General features: G+C 44.3%; 1 protein-coding gene across 1 annotated transcript in view; it reads left to right on the top strand.

Moving 5' to 3' along the window:
- Positions 1-20,723, top strand: part of LOC126252485 (D(2) dopamine receptor-like) — a 173,792-nt gene that overhangs the window by 148,283 nt on the left and 4,786 nt on the right. The window contains exon 3 of the mRNA XM_049953380.1: positions 1,999-2,087. Coding sequence (XP_049809337.1) covers positions 1,999-2,087 — 89 coding nt within the window. The remainder of the gene's footprint in view (positions 1-1,998; positions 2,088-20,723) is intronic.

Here is a 20,723-nt window from a genome sequence, read left to right as displayed (position 1 = left end):
TCCATAGCCCTTGGGCTAGAGACCATTTGTATGCCCAGCAGAAGGATTGTCTTACTGTAACTATCCTACAGTACAGGGCAGAATGTGAATATTACACTCCTCCTCCAGCTTAGACAAATGGAGAATACGGAGCAAATCAGTTGGTTCTTTCTGCATTAGATATGGTCTACGGTGAGCCTCAACGGGATTATGAATAGTTCATGGGCGGTTCCTGAGAAAACTCGAAAAAAGCATTTTCACCATTTTCTCAGCACCTGATATCTAAATAACTGAAGACAGCATATTGCCCAAATTTTAAGGATATATTCTCTAGACACTAATCTAGAGGTTCCATCCTCCTGTTTTGAAAAATCTTGATCAATTATCAAGAAACACCCCACAAACATAGTTTATAGAAACCAAAACCAAGCTGCAGCAAATGGGCGAAATTTTTACGATTGATTTATTTATAAAATCCCTATCTCGAATATTAAGTATCTCCATCCATTTACGATGTAAGGAGCTTCAAAGCTACCCTTCTTGTATGCGTAAAATACTCACGTAAAATCTGGTCTGAGGCGAAAATGTTGTTTATATAGTGTCGCAGCACAGAGAAGTATGCTGTAAAGTGTTTTCGTTATCATCAGAGGGGTTCTGAGTAAACCCTGTTGAGTGCTGAAGCACATACAAGATATTTGTGCAGGTAAAATCCGCTCTGATGGGTAACATTAGGTTTGTGTTATTTAAATTTCACATAAATAAACTATCAAAATTTTATTGTCCCTTAAAGTACCCTTCGTCTGAATGACGCGCCCTGCCATAGCAGGGACAAGAAGGGAATCAGCGGAAAAATGCTCCCTTCGGAATAAAAAAAGGCGAATATCCTCCTGTTTGAAACACAGTCACTGAAAAGTGGGTACCAAATGCCTCATTCTTCCATCCTCAGCACTTTTACAACTTTTCCTATAAATTTCGGCAAACGAACATATTTGAGCTTCCTATGCCGAGGCAGAAGGAGACAGTGGCAGTGGGATAGAAACGGAAGAAAATAGTAAACATTGGTTGTGGTACAGAAAGAGCGAACGAGAGAAGGACAGTGTGAGAGAAGGAGAAGAACACTGTGGCAGAGGAACATAGTTGGCAGTCACAGAATAGTGCTAGGAAATGAGTGAAGACTTAGTGACGATGGGAGAGGAATAAAGAGGAGGAGAAAGTGGAAGTGGATGAGAGCCGGTGATAAAGATAGACAGAGTCTATGATAACACTAGAGAAGAAGAGAGTGATAGTGAGAGTGAGGAGGAACAGCGGAGCGAGAAGGAATGAATGAGATAGCAGCAGAGAGAGAGAGCAAAAGGAAGACACGAACAGTGAGAGGAGACAGTAGTGGTAGGACAGAACGAAAGAGACTGTGCCTGACAGACAAGAGACAGTGACAGGCAGACACGAAGTGATAATGAGTTGAGCTGAATGACCGAGTGAAAACAGGCAAGTGGGAGTGGATGGGTAAGAGCCACTTACAGTGGTGGACTAGTGGGTGTGAGCAAGTTATAGTTAAGGGGAGCTTGTGGAAGTGGGAGGTGAGTTGCGTGTTAAAAAGAGCGCGAATATATTCTTATGCCAAAATTTATGGACAAAATTTTAAAGATGCTGAGGAAGATGGAATGAATCAACTGGTGCCCCACATTTCAGTAACGGTCTTTGAAAGAGTAGCCTTTTTTGTGGTCTAATAGAACTACTTTCCCAGTTGTCCCATAATTTTCCAGCTTAGGCAAAAGAACTGTAAGCTCCACACAATAAAATTATTTTTTATTAAATCAAATAAAATATCAATTATTCTCAACCTATCGATTAACTCTCGTGCCGCACTACACGCAAAAGTATAAACTAAATTTTCTGTGGGTACTTCTTTCCTGAAGAAGCAATCTATGATCCATTTACCTTATTGTTGTCTGGTTATGATTTGTTTGTAGCAAGTACAGAGGCTGACGACGCATTCATTCTTGAATCACATGTTCGCAGAGGAACAGCCGGCTGGTGAGCAACCAGGACGAGTCGGACATGGAGCGGGCGTCCTCCGAGTGTGAAGACGGCCACATCCGGTGTACGAGGTAAGCCTTCGGCTAAAAGCTATTTTAAACGTAGACGAGTGAGTCTGTACAGCGACGAAACACCGCGTCGCAAGGCGCCTACAGTATTCTCTCTACTAGTACCTCACTCGACGCCGAGTTAGTGCCAAAGAATGTAATAGATGGAGATTTCCTTCGCCGTACAAAGAATGATGAGTGCAAATATTTTCAAAGGAAACGAATTAGTAACTGTTAGTTGGTTCAAGAAATGAATTTATAACAACACACTTGTTCACACTCCAGAGCAGATCGTTGCGGGTCGTTTGTTGGCCTAATGAGTGATTGAAAGGACGTACATGTCTACCATACAGGGAATTATCGAAAACATCTACACAGAAGGCAGACTAGGGCCTGTGGGTTATCAATCATTATATGGGGCTGGATGAGCTTGGAAATCTGCATATGGAATGGAGGACAGCAATTTTGGAATGCCTCGGGATGCCCACCGTCAGCTCATATATTAATTCGGCAGGAACTGACACATGGACCTTTCCCCAAATACCGGTATTCCTTAACGTTAACAGACCTTTGGCTCTAGTCCTGGTGTCTGTCACCGAGAGAGCAGCTGCGTTTTACTATAGGGAGTTATGTGGAGTGTGAGATTACATTTGCAAGAGGACTGCCATATATTCGAAAAAAGTTAGATCCCTACTGGGTGCGAGTTTAGAAAAGGGTTGATTTCGGCCCTTTGCTAATAGGAACTTACAAAAGTCAGCCCATGGCTGAGTTCCTCAGAGAGTGGAAATTCCAATGCAGATTCCTTGTAAAGTGGTTTAAATTGTTCGAATCCGTCCCCACCAGAGGTGAATGTTGGTTTCAAAAGCTTCATCAACGTCAGTTTGTTGTATATTTACAGAAACCTAATGAATATGCGACGATTGTAAATGAAGTACTCAAAATAAAGCAAATTAATATTTTAAAACAATCAAGATGCATTTATCTTTACAACTAGATGACAGGAACTTTAATAAACAAGCTAATTGACTCAATGACTCATTGGCCGAATATAAGTTTCAAGGCCGCGCGGGATTAGCCGAGTGGTCTCAGGCGCTGCAGTCATGGACTGTGCGGCTGGTCCCGGCGGAGGTTCGAGTCTCCCCTCGAGCATGAGTGTGTGTGTTTGTCCTTAGGATAATTTAAGGTAAGTAGTGTGTAAGCTTAGGGACTGAAGACCTTAGCAGTTAAGTCCCACAGGATTTCACACACATTTGAACATAAGTTTCAAGAAAGAAACCGGAAGGCGCTTATGATCGTATCTATAAGACATTCTCAGACTTCTTGCTGCCTCATTTCAGGGTAAAACTTCGATTTTTGACGATTACCTCCATCGTCTTAATCTGGAGCAACTGACTGTCTAAACTGCTGCAGTGGTGGCCTTTTATTACCCATAGATAGCTTGTTAGTGGTCGGTAATTAGGTAATGCTGTCACAGATGCCGTCAACGTCTGCTCTGATGGCGCCACCGCTCCCATAGTAGCGTAAACAGTGCAACGAATATCTCTACCTCTTCTCTGCATTTGGAGCTCCCTTCCGTGAACCGCTAAGATTACATCCTCTGTCACAGTTTAAGTTCTTCTCTCACATCCTTACTTCTACAGCCTCTTTAACTGCAGAATCCCAGCATGTGGGAGTCTGGGACAAAAATGTTGTTTGGTAAAACAATGTATGGTGTTTGTAAGGACGTGCTTAACAACTGCCGATTTCTCTAGTTCTCCATTTTTAATAAGCCGCGCAACGGTCGGAAACTGTACGGATTAACTGACCGATGTATTTGCTTGTTCACATACAAGGGATGTTGTAAATTCCAGGAATCCTGATGCCGAAGCTGTCTGTAACAGGGCGTCACATCTCTTTTATCTTCTTAGGAGGTCGGAAAATAGGTCTTATACCATGTCTTCCCATCTGCACCCTATTAAGGAAAATATCGGCCTGAGGAGAGCTGAGATTTATAACTTCCCGTGCGAGTGAGGAAGCCATTACATCGGTCAGTTCATCCGTACAATTTCCTACCGCTGTACAGAATATCAATGGCATATTGAAATGGAGAACAGAAAAAATCTGCAGTTTCCGAGCAAAACCTTACTAACACAAAATATTGTATGACGAAACAAAAGTTTTGCCCCAGGCTCCACATGCTGGGGAAGTAAGAATGTTTGAGCGGACATAATCTTAGCGCTGCATGGAAGTGATCTCTCGATTCAGATAGGATGCAGAGACATTCGCCGCAATGTTCACGCTACTAAGGGATCGGTGGCGCCACCAGCGCAGACGTTGACACTATTTGCGACAGTATTACGTAATTACCGACCAATTGCAAGCGTCTACGCTTTATATAATACCACCACAGCTGCAGTTTATATTGATATCCTGGAAAGACATTCACTCCGCCTCACCTTCCGAATCCATCATCCTATACGAACTCATCCACTACGCACACCTATTCTCTTCCTACAGCACCTTCGAATCCCATACATAAACCGCAAAACCCAGTCCCAGCACACAATTTCCGATCCACTAATCACCAGTCGAGGTTCTCATCTGCGCCGCTACATCCACATTCCATCTTCCATGCACCTCCATGTCTTATCAATCCTCTCCAGCCGCAGTTTTCACCGACTCCTACTTCCCAACGATGAAATTCGTCCTGAGATATACACTATGTGATCAAAAGTATCCGGACACCTGGCTGAAAATGACTTACAAGTTCGTGGCGCCCTCCATCGGTAATGTTGGAATTCAATATGGTGTTGGCCCACCCTTAGCCTTCATGACATCTTACACTCTCGCAAGCATACGTTCAATCAGGTGCTGGAATGTTTCTTGGGGAATGGCAGCCCACTCTTCACGGAGTGCTGCACTGAGGAGAGGTATCGATGTGCTACGCAAAACAACAAGGGGTGCAAGCCCCCTCCGTGAAGAACACTGCAACACCATAACAGCACCGCCTCCGAATTTTACTGCTGGCACTACACACGCTGGCAGATGACGCTCACCGGGCATTCGCCAAACCCACACGCTGCCATCGGATCGCCACATTGTGTACCGTGATTCGTCAGTCCACACAACGTTTTTCCACTGCTCAATCCTCCAATGTTTACGCTCCTTACACCAAGTAAGGCGTCGTTTGGTACTTACCGGTTCAGGCAACAGATTCTCTACCATAAAATGTGTTTGTACGCTGCGACAGCCTTCAACAAAAATCGATCATCTCAATATCAGAAGACGAGCAGTTTATTTAAGCGCATTGTCGTGACCTGCAGGAAGAATAAGATGGCGGAGTTGCTGCGCAGCCTCTTTGAAAATGACTCGAGGAAATACACAGCTGGCGAAAAACGCGAATCACCCAGAACACATGATCAAATGTCAGTCTAACTTCGACATATACACACTCGGCGCATATGTGAATGATTGTTGTTGTAATCCTTTGTAGCAGAACGGCCACCAGATGTTTCGTGTTTAGTGTTGTTCATGAGCCTGGTAAGGATGTAAGGGACGTGAACAGCGACACGGAGATGCCGCGTACTCATGTGAGGCAGCACCTGGAAGGGTTGAAAGGGGCCTCATTGTGGGTCTCTCAAGTGGCCCGTTGGTCGAATCGTGCAAGATTCATATTTGCGGAGCATTCAGATGTGACAATGGTCCGATGTTGTGCTGCATGGGAACATGAGGGTAGGCATACTCGTCGTCAAGGTTCCAATCGACCACGCCTAACCACTAAAAGAGACGATCGCCTTGATATTCACGAAGCGCGTCATAACCCCTTCACATCTGTGCCTGCCGTCCGAGAACAAGTAGTGGACTCACTGCAACATTCTGTGTCATCCGGCACAATTGGTCGGAGACTTTCTGGAGCCAGCCTGTCCTATTGTGTACGCTAAATTTAACACAAACAACTTACCTTGGGGTGGTGTCTTGACTGGGAAGCGTGGACTGCTAATGAATGGCGTTGCACAGTGTTCAGCGGCGAATCTCGGTTCTGCAGTAGCCCAGACAACCATCGTCGTCGAGTATGGCGGCGATATGTGGAGAGGTCCCATTATTCAAATGTTTTACAGAGGCACAGCGATGCTATTCCTGGTGTCATGTTGTGGGGAGCCATCAAGTATGGTTCCAAGTCATGGCTGGTAGTGATGGAGGGAAGTCTGACTCCACAGTGGTGTGTCATGGCCACACATCAGGAATCTTCATTTGTTACGTTTCACGCGACAGTATTGTGAGGCCCCTTTTCAGCAGGACAACGCTCGCCCACACATGGTATGTGTCTCTATGAACAATGTGTGTGATGTTGAGGTACTCTCGTAGCCAGTGAGATCCCCAAATCTGTCGTCTCCGATAATCTGTGGGACCAGCTCGGAAGCCAACTGCATCCCAGTGCCAGTATCCAGGATATGAAGAACCAGTCACATCAGTTGTGGGTCTGCTTGCCTCATTCATGACACTCTTCCCAACTGAAAAACTTCGTGCATTCAGCCCAGATTGGGTGCAATGTCATACTGATAAGTGGGCTCATACGGCCAAGTTGTTTGTAAATTTGAATACATTTTCGTTCCCTCCTCCTATAAAGGGTACTTCACGTTTTTTTTTTTTTTTTTTTTTTTTTTATCCAAACAGTGTAGTTTGAGCAATGGAAGGAGCGAATGCAGACGCATGTGACGGCACAGAAATAAATGGTAATGTGAAGTTTTATCAGCTGCAAAGAGGTCGTAATAACTCCTTATCACTCACTATGACGAAGATCTTAAATAGTAGTTTGCTGTGGCGCTTGAGAGCTTAATGTAATGGGCCTGACATTTTGCGAAACCTGTAGGTACAAAACGAGAGTGGAAAGCTTTCTTTCTTTACTCAAAGCAGCCCGCTCTTGCATTTTTAATTGGTGTCGTTGGCATAATTAGGGCACCGTGCGTATTGTATTAGCCAGACCTTCTTTACTGCGTTTCATTACAGGACTATTACTCTCTGCTATTGACGGCTCCTCTGTCCGCAATCTGGGGGACAATACTGGCTAGACGTACCAGGTCAAGAGCCCGACTGTGTGTAATGCTTTACTCTTTGTTAATGAAATATTTCGTTCGTTGCAGATTAAAGAGAAGGAAGATTACGTAAAAATGTGAGTTTAGCGGGGTGCGATGTATCTCAGTAGGTCGCTAGGCACAGCAAGGAAACTACGCACTCTGACTCTGTATTTTAGAGATCAGAGTCAATTAAACATTTATTCAGGAAACAATAATTACACCAAAAGTTTTACGAGTTTGGTTATGTTGGTGATGTCACACGTTAAGTAAAAAAAGAATAAAGTACTTTTTTGTGAAAACATCAATTAGTTTTTTCAGCATATTCTTCATGGATCTCAATGCGTTTTATCCAAGTGGATTCAACTTACCTTATCCCTCAGAGGTTAAACTAGTTTCCATTGCATAATATTCGTTTCAATGACAAATAAGAAATTCATCTGATGAAAATTCTTTCTTCTACTTCTAATTTTTTTGAGCTAGGTAAAGGTGTTTACTACGTTAAACAGTATGGTTGAATGGAATTATTTTGCAGCATAGCTGGTGCACTTTAACAGTCGCGACAGCCATTGTGTCAGCAGATGCATTGTCCAGATTAAGTACAGTTTTGTACGCTAATCATGACTATTAACAATTCTGTCTAACATGGAATGCGATCAATAGCTTGTTATTTTACTGTCCTCAACAACAGTCTGAAAATTCGCAGCCAGTGTACCTACCACACCGTGAATGGCGTTAAAGTAGTTTGTCAGTATCTCATTGTTATTTTCCGATAAGCTTTAATGTATACTCTCACACGTAACCCTTGCAAGCGCTAAATAATGAGAACATGACACGAGTCAACCACTTTTTTTTTTTTTTTTTTTTTTGCAACGTCGAAAATTTTTCAAGTTTTTCTGATTTCGGAATACAACCAACACAACTCCAGACTGGCAAATATTATGAGATGTTTACGTTATGTTTAATATAATTGCCGTGTGTTGCACCATGAGATCGAGCAAATCCACTATTATCCTTATCGGGAGGATCAATTATATACTCCACACAGATCTCAAGAAATAAATAAGCAAATGAATATTTCGTCACTACCTGGGACTCAAATCACGGTCCCCTCGTTTTTTCTTTTGCTGACATGTAAAAATTCCCCCTTGCTTTTTCCGACAGAACTTCAATGAGGACGTCCATAACTTTACCAATGTGTCTCTCTTTGCAAAAACGGGTAACTGTGGGCTCCAAATGTAAGTTAAGCACTTACTGTTTTTCAAAAAAACCTACCAACGAAACGCAATAACGAGGGCAAAGGGTTTATTATGCTAATGCTCTTGTGCAGGTCGAATTCATGAACTAATAATAGACATCCCCTCAATCTCATACTCCAACCTGTTTTTCAGCATAGAGATTGAGGGAAAGATGCGAGAGGAACAGGCAGGTTTTACAGTTGGACTATCCTGCATGGGTCATACTTTTAGCCTTAGACAAGTAAGTGAGAAGGCGTATTCTAAGGGTTAGGAAGTACACGTAACATTTGTGGATTTAGAAAAAGCGTATGATTCTGTACTTATCAACGCATTATGGGAAACGATGGCGTATATAAGTGTAGAAGCACAACAAATATCCCTCATTCGGAGAATATACAACCATTGGTAAGCATTAGTTAAAGTAGGGAGGAAGTTCAGTGAGACATTACCAACGTCGAAAGGACTGAGACAGCACTGCAGTACGTCGCCGACCCTTTTTAAAATATATATGCAGTATATAATGGAACGGTGGAATCAATCATGTGATGGTCTGGGAATTTCTTTCCGGCGTGGCACTACCTACATATTATTATTTGCCGATGATCAAATACTGATAGCAAAAAGTAGAGAGGATGTCAGATTTATGATAAAGACGTTAGTGGAAGCATTTGAATGAGGCACTCTTCGAATAATTATGAGCAAAACGGAATATCTAGTAGTGGGAGAAGATGGTAGGGATATATTGTCGCAAGGAACTGTTAAAGACATTAAGCAGTTTAAATACTTAGGATCGATTATGCATTTCTCTGGAAACTGTGAAGCAGATGTGGAACGCAGGAACCAGCTGGCAAGAGGAGCAATTAAAATGCTAAATGGAGTTCTGTGGAGCTGAGTAATATCGAAAGAAACAAAGAAGAGGATTCAGGAATCAGTAGTGGAAAGTATACTAACGTACCGTGCAGAAGGATAGACTCCGAAGGATCGGTAGAGAAGCAGATCACAGGCAGGAGAGATGGATGAAATAAGGAGGGCAACCAGGATATCCAAGACAGACGGGAGAAGAAACGAGGAAATTAGGAAGATAATAAATATAGACCAAACAGTGGTGCAAGGAACTGAGAATAGATCTATTCAATGGTATGGCCATGTATGGTGAATGGAGCAAGGACGATGGCCAAAAGCAATCCTAGAATGGTCGCCACCGGGAAGGAGGACGCGTGGACGGCCGAGATTAATATGGAAACCGGAGTAATTACAATGATGGAGAAGCGAAATCTGAAAGGAGAAGACGGCCATGATCGAGAGAGCTGGCAAATGGGAATACAGGGCAGCTGCGAAAGAGTGGCGAAGCCCTTAAAAGTAAGTTCAAAATGGCTCTGAGCACTATGGGACTTAATTTCTGAGGTCATCAGTCCCCTAGAACTTGAAACTACTTAAACCTAACTAACCTTAGGACATCACACACGTCCATGCCCGAGGCAGGATTCGAACCTGCGACCGTAGCGGTCGCGCGGTTCCAGACTGTAGCGCCCAGAACCGCTCGGCCACTCCGGCCGGCTTTAAAAGTACGTAATAGTAGTAATAATTGGCATTAATTGTAGCACTAATGATATACGTGACAAAACCATGCAATGATGATAAGCATGGAATACACGACGGGCCACATCCGCGCTATAGCGTTCGACTATCGTGAAACAGCGAAGGCTGTAGACATCTGAAATTAGATCCTAATAAGCAGTCCCTGCACAAGCTTTTGACTTCGATTTCCCCCATATGATCAAAATCAGAACAGTTTGCCAATTTCTCCTGTTGTCTTTACAGGTGTTCATGTCCAATGAAAGTGAGTCATTGTAGCTAAGTGTTGCAAAAAAAAAAAAAAAAAAAAAAAGAAATTGGCAGATTGTTAGTAACAACCAGTGATCCGCCCAACCAGCTGGAGGTTTTTTGGTTGCATTATAACCGATTTTTATCGCAGGTTATGGGAAGCAAGTACACGCCCAACGAAACAAAGCGCGCATGCTTGGGTTAGCCTTATACCCCCGCGGAACTGTAGGTATCCCTCATCTGAGGTCATCAGTCCCCTAGACTTACAACTAGTTGAACCTAACTAACCTAAGGACATCACATACATCCATGCCCGAGGCAGGATTCGAACCTGCGACCGTACCAGCAGCGCGGTTCCGGACTGAAGCGCCTAGAACCGCTCGGCCATGACGGCCGGCAAGTGTTGCAAATAATGGATCCCTCTTCAGCCACGAAACATACAGTTTGACGTGTACTCGGTAAGCTGTATTATATGATGTGATGGAAAACATTGGGGGCCATTTCTACTTCCCCCTTTCCTGCTCCAGGGAGTAACGTTCGCACCGCGTTCAAAATGTTCAAATGTGTGTGAAATCTTATGGGACTTAACTGCTAAGGTCATCAGTCCCTAAACTTACACACTACTTAACATAAATTATCCTAAGGACAAACACACACACACACACACACCCATGCCCGAGGGAGGACTCGAACCTCAGCCGGGACCAGCCGCACAGTCCGTGACTGCAGCGCCTGAGACCGCTCAGCTAATCCCGCGCGGCCTCCACCGCGTCCGTGGCCATTCCTCGACCCTAGCAAGTCTCGTGAATCTTTCCAACTTGCGATCCCCTCTAAGGGATCAGTGTGCATTGTCTAACTTTAAATTTAGAGAACCCCGAGTTCTCAGCGAGGCAGTGGTGATCGCCACCAGTTGCATGACGCGGCTCTGGAACTTGGTGTGTCCCAGGGAACAGGTACTTCACCTTAACCGCCAGGATCGCAAGATCATTCAATAACGGAAAATTAGTTTCAACCTTATGGTGTGCTACGTACCAGTGGGATGAATGGTTGTTGCGATGAAACACTCGTTAGCGAGTAGTCTGAGGGATACCTACAGTTCCGCGGGGGTATAAGGCTAACCCAAGCATGCGCGCTTTGTTTCGTTGGGCGTGTACTTGCTTCCCATAACCTGCGATAAAAATCGGTTATAATGCAACCAAAAAACCTCCAGCTGGTTGGGCGGATCACTGGTTGTTACTAACAATCTGCCAACTAACAGAGCTCGATAAAGTAGTCCTTCGGAGTAATTAGTAGAAGGGAGAAAACAAAGTAGTATCAGTGTACAACTTTGGCAAAATGCATTCTTTGCCTTTGAATGGGAGGTTTTAACTTTTCAGAATGCAACGCATTTCGACGTACGAAAAGCATTAGAGGCGATTATTACAAATTTAATGTTTGGAAAACTGTGGGATAGAAAGCTTCTCTTATAAACATCCGAAACGAAAAGATCGACTTGTTAAATATCAGGAGTCGGAATTCACCCAATTGTCGTTGAACTACACATTACACTTAAAGCGTATCAACACAAAATAATTGTCAAATAGATTGGTGACGGACGTGAAAAACATGATGTAAAGAGTAAAAGGTGAGCTTGTATCAACTGCCTCGTTAATATTAACGTTTGATCCATCTATTTCGCCTTACTTTAGGGCAAGCTTCGTATTTTTCAAAATAAGACTTTTACTCGAAACGCTTTCCGGCGCTTGAAGTGCCACGGGTCAAACATCGCAGGTGGGAACGGGAAGATATAAAGAGCACTTTAATTGAATCAGCAAAGGAAATCTAGGAGAAATAAAGCCAGCAACCAAGAAGAAATGGTTCAATCATAAATGTGGACAAACTGTGAAGATCAGAAAGAGAACAAGGGAAACATTAATGCTGGATAGAAATTGTGCTGAAAATTAGGAAGCAGTCTATTACACAAAAAGAGAAACAAACAGGATTTTCTTCACAAAGAAAAGAAAATTCATGACACACGCGATTAATGAAACAGAGAGGGCAAATACAATATTTGATAGCAGAAAACTGTTTCAGATGACGAAGTATTTGAGGAAAAGTTAAAATACTGAGATGTCAGTTATTAACAGTAAGGATGGAAATATGCTAACGGATGAAGAAAAGATTTAGGACAGTTGGAGGGAATATTTTGAGAAGTTGCTGAATGCTGAAGACGCTGAAAAATGTCTTCCCAGAATGAAGAACTGCAAACGTGTAGAGGAAGAAGATACATAGATAGAACAATTACGAAACTGAAGAATAACGAAGCATCAGCAGCAGATAGGATAATGGCAAGGATGTTGAAGGCAGCAAGTAACACTTCAGAAAGAGATAAAGCAGAAGACCCTACAAGAGTGGGAGCCAGCTACCATTATCCCACTGCAGAGAAAGGGCAGTAAAAGTAAATAAAGAGGTATTTCTCTGCTAAGCGTTCCATACAATGTGTTATCACTAATAATTCTTGAAAAGCTAAAGCCTTTTACTGAAGATATTACTGGAGACTACGAAGCAGGATTTCGGTCAGGAAGATCAACAGTGGTCAAATTGTTCATCACGAGACAAATCTGGGAGAAGTACTGAGAATTCAGCCGTCAATTCCTGGTAAAATTACTAAATTTCTCAAAGGCTGTCGATAGTATACACAGCTTAAGTGTGTAGAACATCCTAAAGGTGCTTCGAAAATAAAGAAAGTTAATTAACTTGGTGAGGTTTGTGCAGCAGGGACAGAATCTAAGGTGAAGTACCTGAGGGGGAAGCTATCCAAGGAATTCAGCATCAGAATAGATGTGAGACAAGGTGTGACACAAGGTGATACCGTTCCACCAGTGCTTTTTAATGTGGTTCTGGAGAAAGTAATTCGGGAAATGAAAAGTGAAGGCAAAGGGGTGAACCTAAATGGAAAAACGCAGTTGCTGAGATATGTTGACGAAATTGCCGTCATAGTGTAGTCAGAAGAAGAGATGGCAGAAACCACAGAGTATTTGGAAAATAACACGAGCAATATTGGACTCTGTATTACTAAGGGGAAAACTGAAACTGTGGAAGTATCCATAGAGGGCCCTAATAATGTCCCCTTACAGGTTGAAATATGGAACATAGCCATCGAGGAAAATTTTAAATGCCTTCGCACCTGGTTCAACAGATATAATGGCAAAAACAATAAATTAATCAACATAATGTCAGTGGGTGTGAAACTTATTTCAGTCTGAGGCAGACAATGTCATAGAACTTAAAGCCTATAATACAGTGATAACACTGATGTTGTCATATGGGGCAAAAACAATGAGCACTACATAAAAAGTTGAAGAGTACCTATTGATGTTTGAACGGAAAATAATGAGAAAGATCTTTGGATCAATCCGCGAAAAGAACATCTGGAGACGTAGAAAGAACCAGGAACTGTACGGCCTGACGAAACAACAGTATATCGTGGAGAAAATGAAAGTGCGGAGAATATGTCGTGCAGGCACATTTACAGGAGACCAGAAATGTTCCGCGGCATAGCTGCGCTTAGAGGAAAACCTGATGCAACTCGTCCAACTGGAAGACCAAGGAAGCCATAGGGAGATGAACTACAGAAGGAGGTTCAGCAGCTGGATATCCGTGAGAATTGGATCCAAAGTGCACAAGATCGCCATGGACAAACACTTTAAAATCGGTGCTTGATCTTCAGGGTCCATCTTCGGCAACATGTATGTACAACTTGGGACGAGGTTCACTGACCTAAACGGAGACTTCACGGATAAACTGGTGGATCTTGACCTAACAGCATTTCACTGCCCTCACATGTTGGATATCCTACGTATTCGTTAATGGGTAATGACTATTGCATGAGACTCGAAGTACCGTTTTGCAACTATCTGAAACGTTCTGCTGCACGCGTGTATTCTGTTCCGAACGCAGTTCGTGTCTGATCGGGGCCAAGTCGGTAGTTTCCATATTCCTCCAATTCTTTATTTTCAGCGGAGCAGCTCGTTAGAGACATGGAGTACAAAATATATTGTGTCACTCACCCTACTTTCTTTCTCGCATACGTCTCGTGTCCGACTTGCGGAGTCGGCAGTAAGCATATTCCTCCAATTCCTTCGTTTCACACCCTACGATTTCTGCCGTACGGCATATCGACGGCTTTTTGATAGCCAGCAATATTAAAAATTGTTTTAACAGGCCTGCGGCAAGTGGCTAGAACACACCTACCGCCGTCTGTCGACCGGCGAATATGCCGTGCCTTGTCGCTGCAGAGGCCGACCGCCGTACAACAAAACTGCCATGTCTGCCTGTAGTGTTTCGACAGTGGTATGGGGATTCAATCTGAAATTTTTTTATATAACAATGAGTTCAGATTTTGGATATTATTAGTATTTATGTAGGTAGAGCTATTGTGACTGTTCATCAGTATGCGATAGAGATAAACCTGCTCAGGAAAGAGAAACAACTCATATGGCGCATTCAGGTACACTGTCATATCCACGAGTTGCTACGATAGCAAACATGTATTTCAAATTAAACGTTATGGTTCCACAGACCTTTTTCAGGTCTCAAGCATCTGCGACGTTTGTATGCAGACTGAAGCAACGAACGATAATTTATAAAAAGGGTATGATTAGAGCGTGGGTCTCCTGCTCACTACGCCCATTCGCTACGCACTACGCGACCCTGTCACAGTGGCTCTGTAGAATTGGGCCGTCTCAATGTTGTCCGAGGTTAGGAGTAATACAGGGTGAACTATATGAAATAAAATCCTCACAGCTTCTGAACGGTTTGCGCTAGGATGTTCAAACACCACGGCTGGCCACAGGATATGATGGGAATTTTGATGTGAATGTGATTTGGCTTAGCCCACTTTCATTTGGTTGGGTTCATCAAGACGCAAAAGTGGCCCATTTGGCGGACGGAGAATCCGCATTTCGCGATCGAGACGTCTCTTCACTCTCAACAGGTGACGGAATAATCAGTGCAATATTCCTTGATGGGCCGGTGACTACCGAACGGTACGTGAAGGTTTTGGAAAATGATTTCATCCCCATCATCCAAAGTGACCTTGATTTCTACAAGATGTAGTTCATGCAGGACGGAGCTTAACCCCAACGAAGCAGGAGAGTGTTTAACGTCCTGGAGGAGCATTTTGGGGACCACATTCAGGCTCTGTGGTACGCATAGGACACTGGCATGGGCCTCGATTGGCCATCATATTGTTCGGATCTGAACCAATGTGACTCCATTTTGTGGGACTCTATTAAAGAAAATATGTACAGCAATAACCTCAAAACCACTGCTGGGCCGAAAACAGCCATTCAGGAGGTCATCAACACAGTCGATATTCCGACCCTTCAACGGGTCATGCAGAATTTGGCTATCCATCTGCGCCACATCATCGCCAATCTTGGCAGGCATATCGAACATCTCATAACCTAACTCTGAATATCTGTAGTGACGTTTACATGTTGAATTAAGTGTGTGCCGCCGTAGTACGTAATTGATACAGTTCCGCAATGTCGCCTGATAAACAAAGTAAGAGCCTACGGAATATCAGACTAGCTGTGTGGCTGGATTGAAAAGTTTTTAGCAAACAGAACACAGCATGTTGTTACCAATGGAGAGACGTCTACAGACGTCAAAGTAACCTCTGGCGTGCCACAGGGGAGTGTTATGGGACCATTGCTTTTCACAATATATGTAAATGATCTAGTAGATAGTGTCGGAAGTTCCACGCGGCTTTTCGCGGATGATGCTGTAGTATACAGAGAAGTTGCAGCATTAGAAAATTGTAGCGAAATGCAGGAAGATCTGCAGCGGATAGGCACTTGGTGCAGGGAGTGGCAACTGGCTCTTAACATAAACAAATGTAATGTATTGCGAATACATAGAAAGAAGGATCCTTTACTGTATGATTATATGATAGCGGAACAAACACTGGTAGCAGTTACTTCTGTAAAATATCTGGGAGTATGCGTGCGGAACGATTGGAAGTGGAATGATCATATAAAATAAATTGGTGGTAAGGCGGGTGCCAGGTCGAGATTCATTGGGAGAGTCCTTAGAAAATGTAGTCCATCAACAAAGGAGGTGGCTTACAAAACACTCGTTCGACCTGTACTTGAATATTGCTCGTCAGTGTGGGATCCGTGCCAGGTCGGGTTGACGGAGGAGATAGAGAAATCCAAAGAAGAGCGGCGCGTTTCGTCACAGGGTTATTTGGTAAGCGTGATAGGGTTACCGAGATGTATGGCAAACTCAAGTGGCAGACTCTGCAAGAGAGGCGCTCTGCATCGCGGTGTAGCCTGCTGTCCAGGTTTCGAGAGGGTGAGTTTCTGGATGAGGTATCGAAGATATTGCTTCCCCCTACTTATACCTCCCGAGGAGATGACGAATGTAAAATTAAAGAGATTCGAGCGCGCACGGGGGCTTTCCGGCAGTCGTTCTTCCCGCGAAACATACGCGACTGGAACAGGAAAGGGAGCTAATGTCAGTGGCACGTAAGGTGCCCTCCGGCACACACCGTTGGGTGGATGGCGGAGTATAAATGTAGATTTATAAATTACGGACTGTATTGTGGATGATCAAACACTTAATATCGAAAACGCTGCAGGAGTATCTTCCTTGTCCCAGCAGAGTGCGGCCGAAAATTGTCCTGAAGAATGAAATGCATGACAGTTATGTTATGTGATATGTATGACGTCAGGCGAATCCCTCATCAGGCCTTCAAACTTGGAGGGAAACAATATTTTATAGGGATCTTTGCGTCTTCAGGAACTGAAAAGATATACGTGACGCAATCGATGGGCGTACTACAGACAGCGTCCAACAAAACAGTGCAAAGCTTCATCAAATTTTCACTATGGTTTCCATTTCGGACCCAGTCGAACCTTACTTTCCAAATAGCCTTCAATACAGTATACATTGATCAGACAGAACTCTATGACCACTAAGTAATATCCGATGAAAGCGCTGATACTTCGTGCCATGGAAGCAATGAGGCCTTGATAGGTCGCTGGAGTGAGATGGCGCCACATCTGCAAAAAAAACACCTAGTCCCATTAATTCCGTGTAGGGGGGCGGTGACCTCTGACGCTGCGTTCAATTATATCCCAGGTGTGTTTGATGAGGATCAGATCTGTCAAGTTGGGAGGCCTCCACATTAATTGGAACTCATCACTGTGTTTCTCGAACCGTTTCATCACACTTCTGGTCTTATGAAATGGAGCATTATCTTGTTGAAAAATGATACTGCCATCAGCAAACAGGATCGTCATGAAGGAGTGTGCGTGTTCTGAAACCAGTGTACAATACTCCTTGGCCATCGTAGTGCCTTGTACGTGGTCCACTGGACCCATGGATGGCCACGTGAATGTTTCCTAGACCATGACGGAGCCGCCGCTTGCTTGTCTCTGTCGCGCAGTACTGGCGTCAAGTAGGTGTTCACCTGGAAGACGACGAATTCGCGCTCTCCCACTGACAGCATGAAGAATGTATCGGGATTCGTCAGACCACACAACGCTCTGCCAGTGTGCCAATGTCCAGTGCCGAAAGTCAAGTTCCCATTTCAGTCGTAGTTGCCGATGTCATGGTGTTAACATTGGCACATGCATAGGTCGTCGGCTGTGGAAGCTCATCGTTAGAAGTGTTGGGGCACAGTGTGTTCAGACACACTTGTACTCTGCCCAGGATTGAAGTCTGATGTTAGTTCCACCGCAGTTCGCCGCCTGTCCTGTTTTACCAGTTTGTTCAGTTTCCTTATTTTTATTCTCTCTATTATTTAATGAGCGTTTTATTAATGTGATTGCGTATTTTTGTTAATTGATTTTAATTTATCGTTTGGTTTAGTGATTCCTTTATTACTGTTTGCTCCTTTTATTTAAGTTGAGTCCTTTTAATTATGTTTCCCGTGGTCATGAAGTCTATATTGCTTACTAACTCGGTAAGTTAAAGAATACGGTAATACCATATGCGTTTCGCAGCAGCAGATCTCGTTGAGAACCGCTACGTCAGCTTATATCGTAGGACATCTGTAATGAGGGCCCCATCACGTCTGGACGTGACTTCACTTTGTTCTCGCCACGCATTGAAGACACTCACCACAGCATTCATCAAACACCCGGCAAGTCGTGCAGTTTCCGAAATGGTCGTGTCAAGCCTCAGGGCCATCACAATCTGCTCTCAGTCAGTCTCACATAGATCACGTACCTTCCCCGCTGATACCACATGCACCATGAGTGCGTCTGGCTAGCAGTCATTCCTCGCCAGGTGACGCTTCTATCGCCTAGACGGGTTTATATCGACAGTAGGTCGGTGGCCATAATGTTCTGGCTGATCAGTGTGGATGATAGATATTTGAGACCCGCAACCAAATAGTTTCATATGATTAAAGCACCTGTGCCTGCGATTCAACGTTCGATACTGAGGTGTTATTCCAATATAGCTGGAGAATCTCTGCTATGCTAATTGAATTTGGGGGGGAGGGAGGGGGGGGGGGAATATCAAGTGGGCTGAGGCTTGAGTGGGAATTTACATTGAGAAGGAAGGCGTGCTAGGGTAATCCATGCAGATGTGCGAAGTCATTGTGTCACTGTTTCGCAGTGTCTAGCGCATCTGCCTACTAAGCAGGAGACCTGGGTTAAATCGCGTCTTTGGTAAGAATTTTCATTCGTCGGTTTTGTCCGCAGGTGATCAAAAAGTCAGTATAAATTTGAAAACTTAATAAACCACGGAATTATGTAGATAGAGGGGTAAAAATTGACGCACATGCTTGGAATGACACGGGGTTTCATTAGAACCAAAAATAAAACAAAGTTCACAAAATTTCCGACAGATGGCTCTGGACAGCAAAACGTCAGTGACTGCGCATGATAGTCGTGTATAAAAGGAGCTGTAACGTGAGAGAGAATCAGATGCGCCAGCAGTCGCAGCATGTTGACGTTACCTGAAAAGGTGCTTTTAGTGAAGCTGTATTATCAGAATGGGGAAAGTGCTAGTTCAGCATTACGATCCTATAGCCATAGGAAGAGGATTCGAATGGGTAAAGGTCCGTTGACAAATGCAGCTACGGCGATAATGATTTCGAAGTGCGAAGCCACCGGCTGTTTAAACGATAGACCCCGTAGTGGCCGACCGAGCACAAGGCGTAATGCTGCTGAGACAGTTCAGGAAGAAATGGAGACTCTAGCGGGTTCGTCTATGCACGGGGAAGTCAGCGCTCGTGCAGTCGCACGTTGCACCGGCATTCCATACACTACTGTTTGGTTGGCACTGAGGCGTACCATCCGATGCTATCCGAACAAAATCCATCGGCATCATGAACTGTTACGTGGCGATTTAGTGAAGCGGAGGGCATTTGCGGTGTGGGCGTTTCAAAAGATGGCGGGAGATGACGATTTGTTGAGTAACGTGTTGTGGACCGACGAAGCTCACTTCACGCTCCGAAGGTCTGTCAACGCCCGCAACTGCAGAATTTGGGCTACCGAAAATCCTAGAACTGTCGTAGAAACTTCATTGCACGACGAGAAAGTCACGGTATGGGTTGGATTTACCATATCTACCGTTATCGGGCCTTTTTTCTTCGAGGAAATAAGTGATTCTGGTTTTGTAACTACTACCGTGACGGGTGAGAGGTACGCCGATATGTTACAGAATCGCATCATCTCCAGCCTGGCTGATAAACACCTGTTGGAACGTACAATGTTTATGCAGGATGGCGCTCCACCCCATATTTCTAGGCGCGTGAAAGATCTCTTGCGCGCGTCGTTTGGTGATGATCGTGTGCTCAGCCGCCACTTTCGTCATGCTTGGCCTCCCAGGTCCCCAGACCTCAGTCCGTGCGATTATTGGCTTTGGGGTTACCTGAAGTCGCAAGTGTATCGTGATCGACCGACATATCTACGGATGCTGAAAGACAACATATCTACGGATGCTGAAAAACAACATCCGACGCCAATGCCTCACCATAACTCCGGACATGCTTCACAGTGCTGTTCACAACATTATTCCTCGACTACAGCTATTGGTTCAAATGGCTCTGAGCACTATGGGACTTAACATCTGTGGTCATCAGTCCCCTAGAACTTAGAACTACTTAAACCTAACTAACCTAAGGACATCACACACATCCATGCCCGAGGCAGGATTCGAACCTGCGACCGTAGCAGTCGCGCGGTTCCAAACTGAGCGCCTAGAACCGCGAGACCACCGCGGCCGGCACTACAGCTATTGTTGAGGAATGACAGTGGAGTGAGAAGTGTGGGCTTTGCCGTAGGTTCGTGAGTAGTGGATTGCGGTGTGACACTTGTTCGAAGTATTTTCACTGGGGGGAATGCAGTGGGGAAGCCAGTGGGCATTCTGGTGAGATCCTCTCCTGGAACTGCAGGTTATGTAGCAAGAGTAAACTGATAGAGGAGCAGGAGCGTAAGATCTGTGCCCTTCAGGTGCAGTTGAAAAACGCACAGGAGGAGCTAGATAGGATGAGGAGGGAGAAGGGGGTTGGGGAATGGGAGCTGGCTGTTGGCAAGAGATCTGCT

This window comes from Schistocerca nitens, chromosome 4, assembly GCF_023898315.1.
Source record: "Schistocerca nitens isolate TAMUIC-IGC-003100 chromosome 4, iqSchNite1.1, whole genome shotgun sequence".
Taxonomy (NCBI): Eukaryota; Metazoa; Arthropoda; class Insecta; order Orthoptera; family Acrididae; genus Schistocerca; species Schistocerca nitens.
Note: the sequence above shows the minus strand (reverse complement) of the source record. Positions and strands in the feature narration are given on the sequence as shown.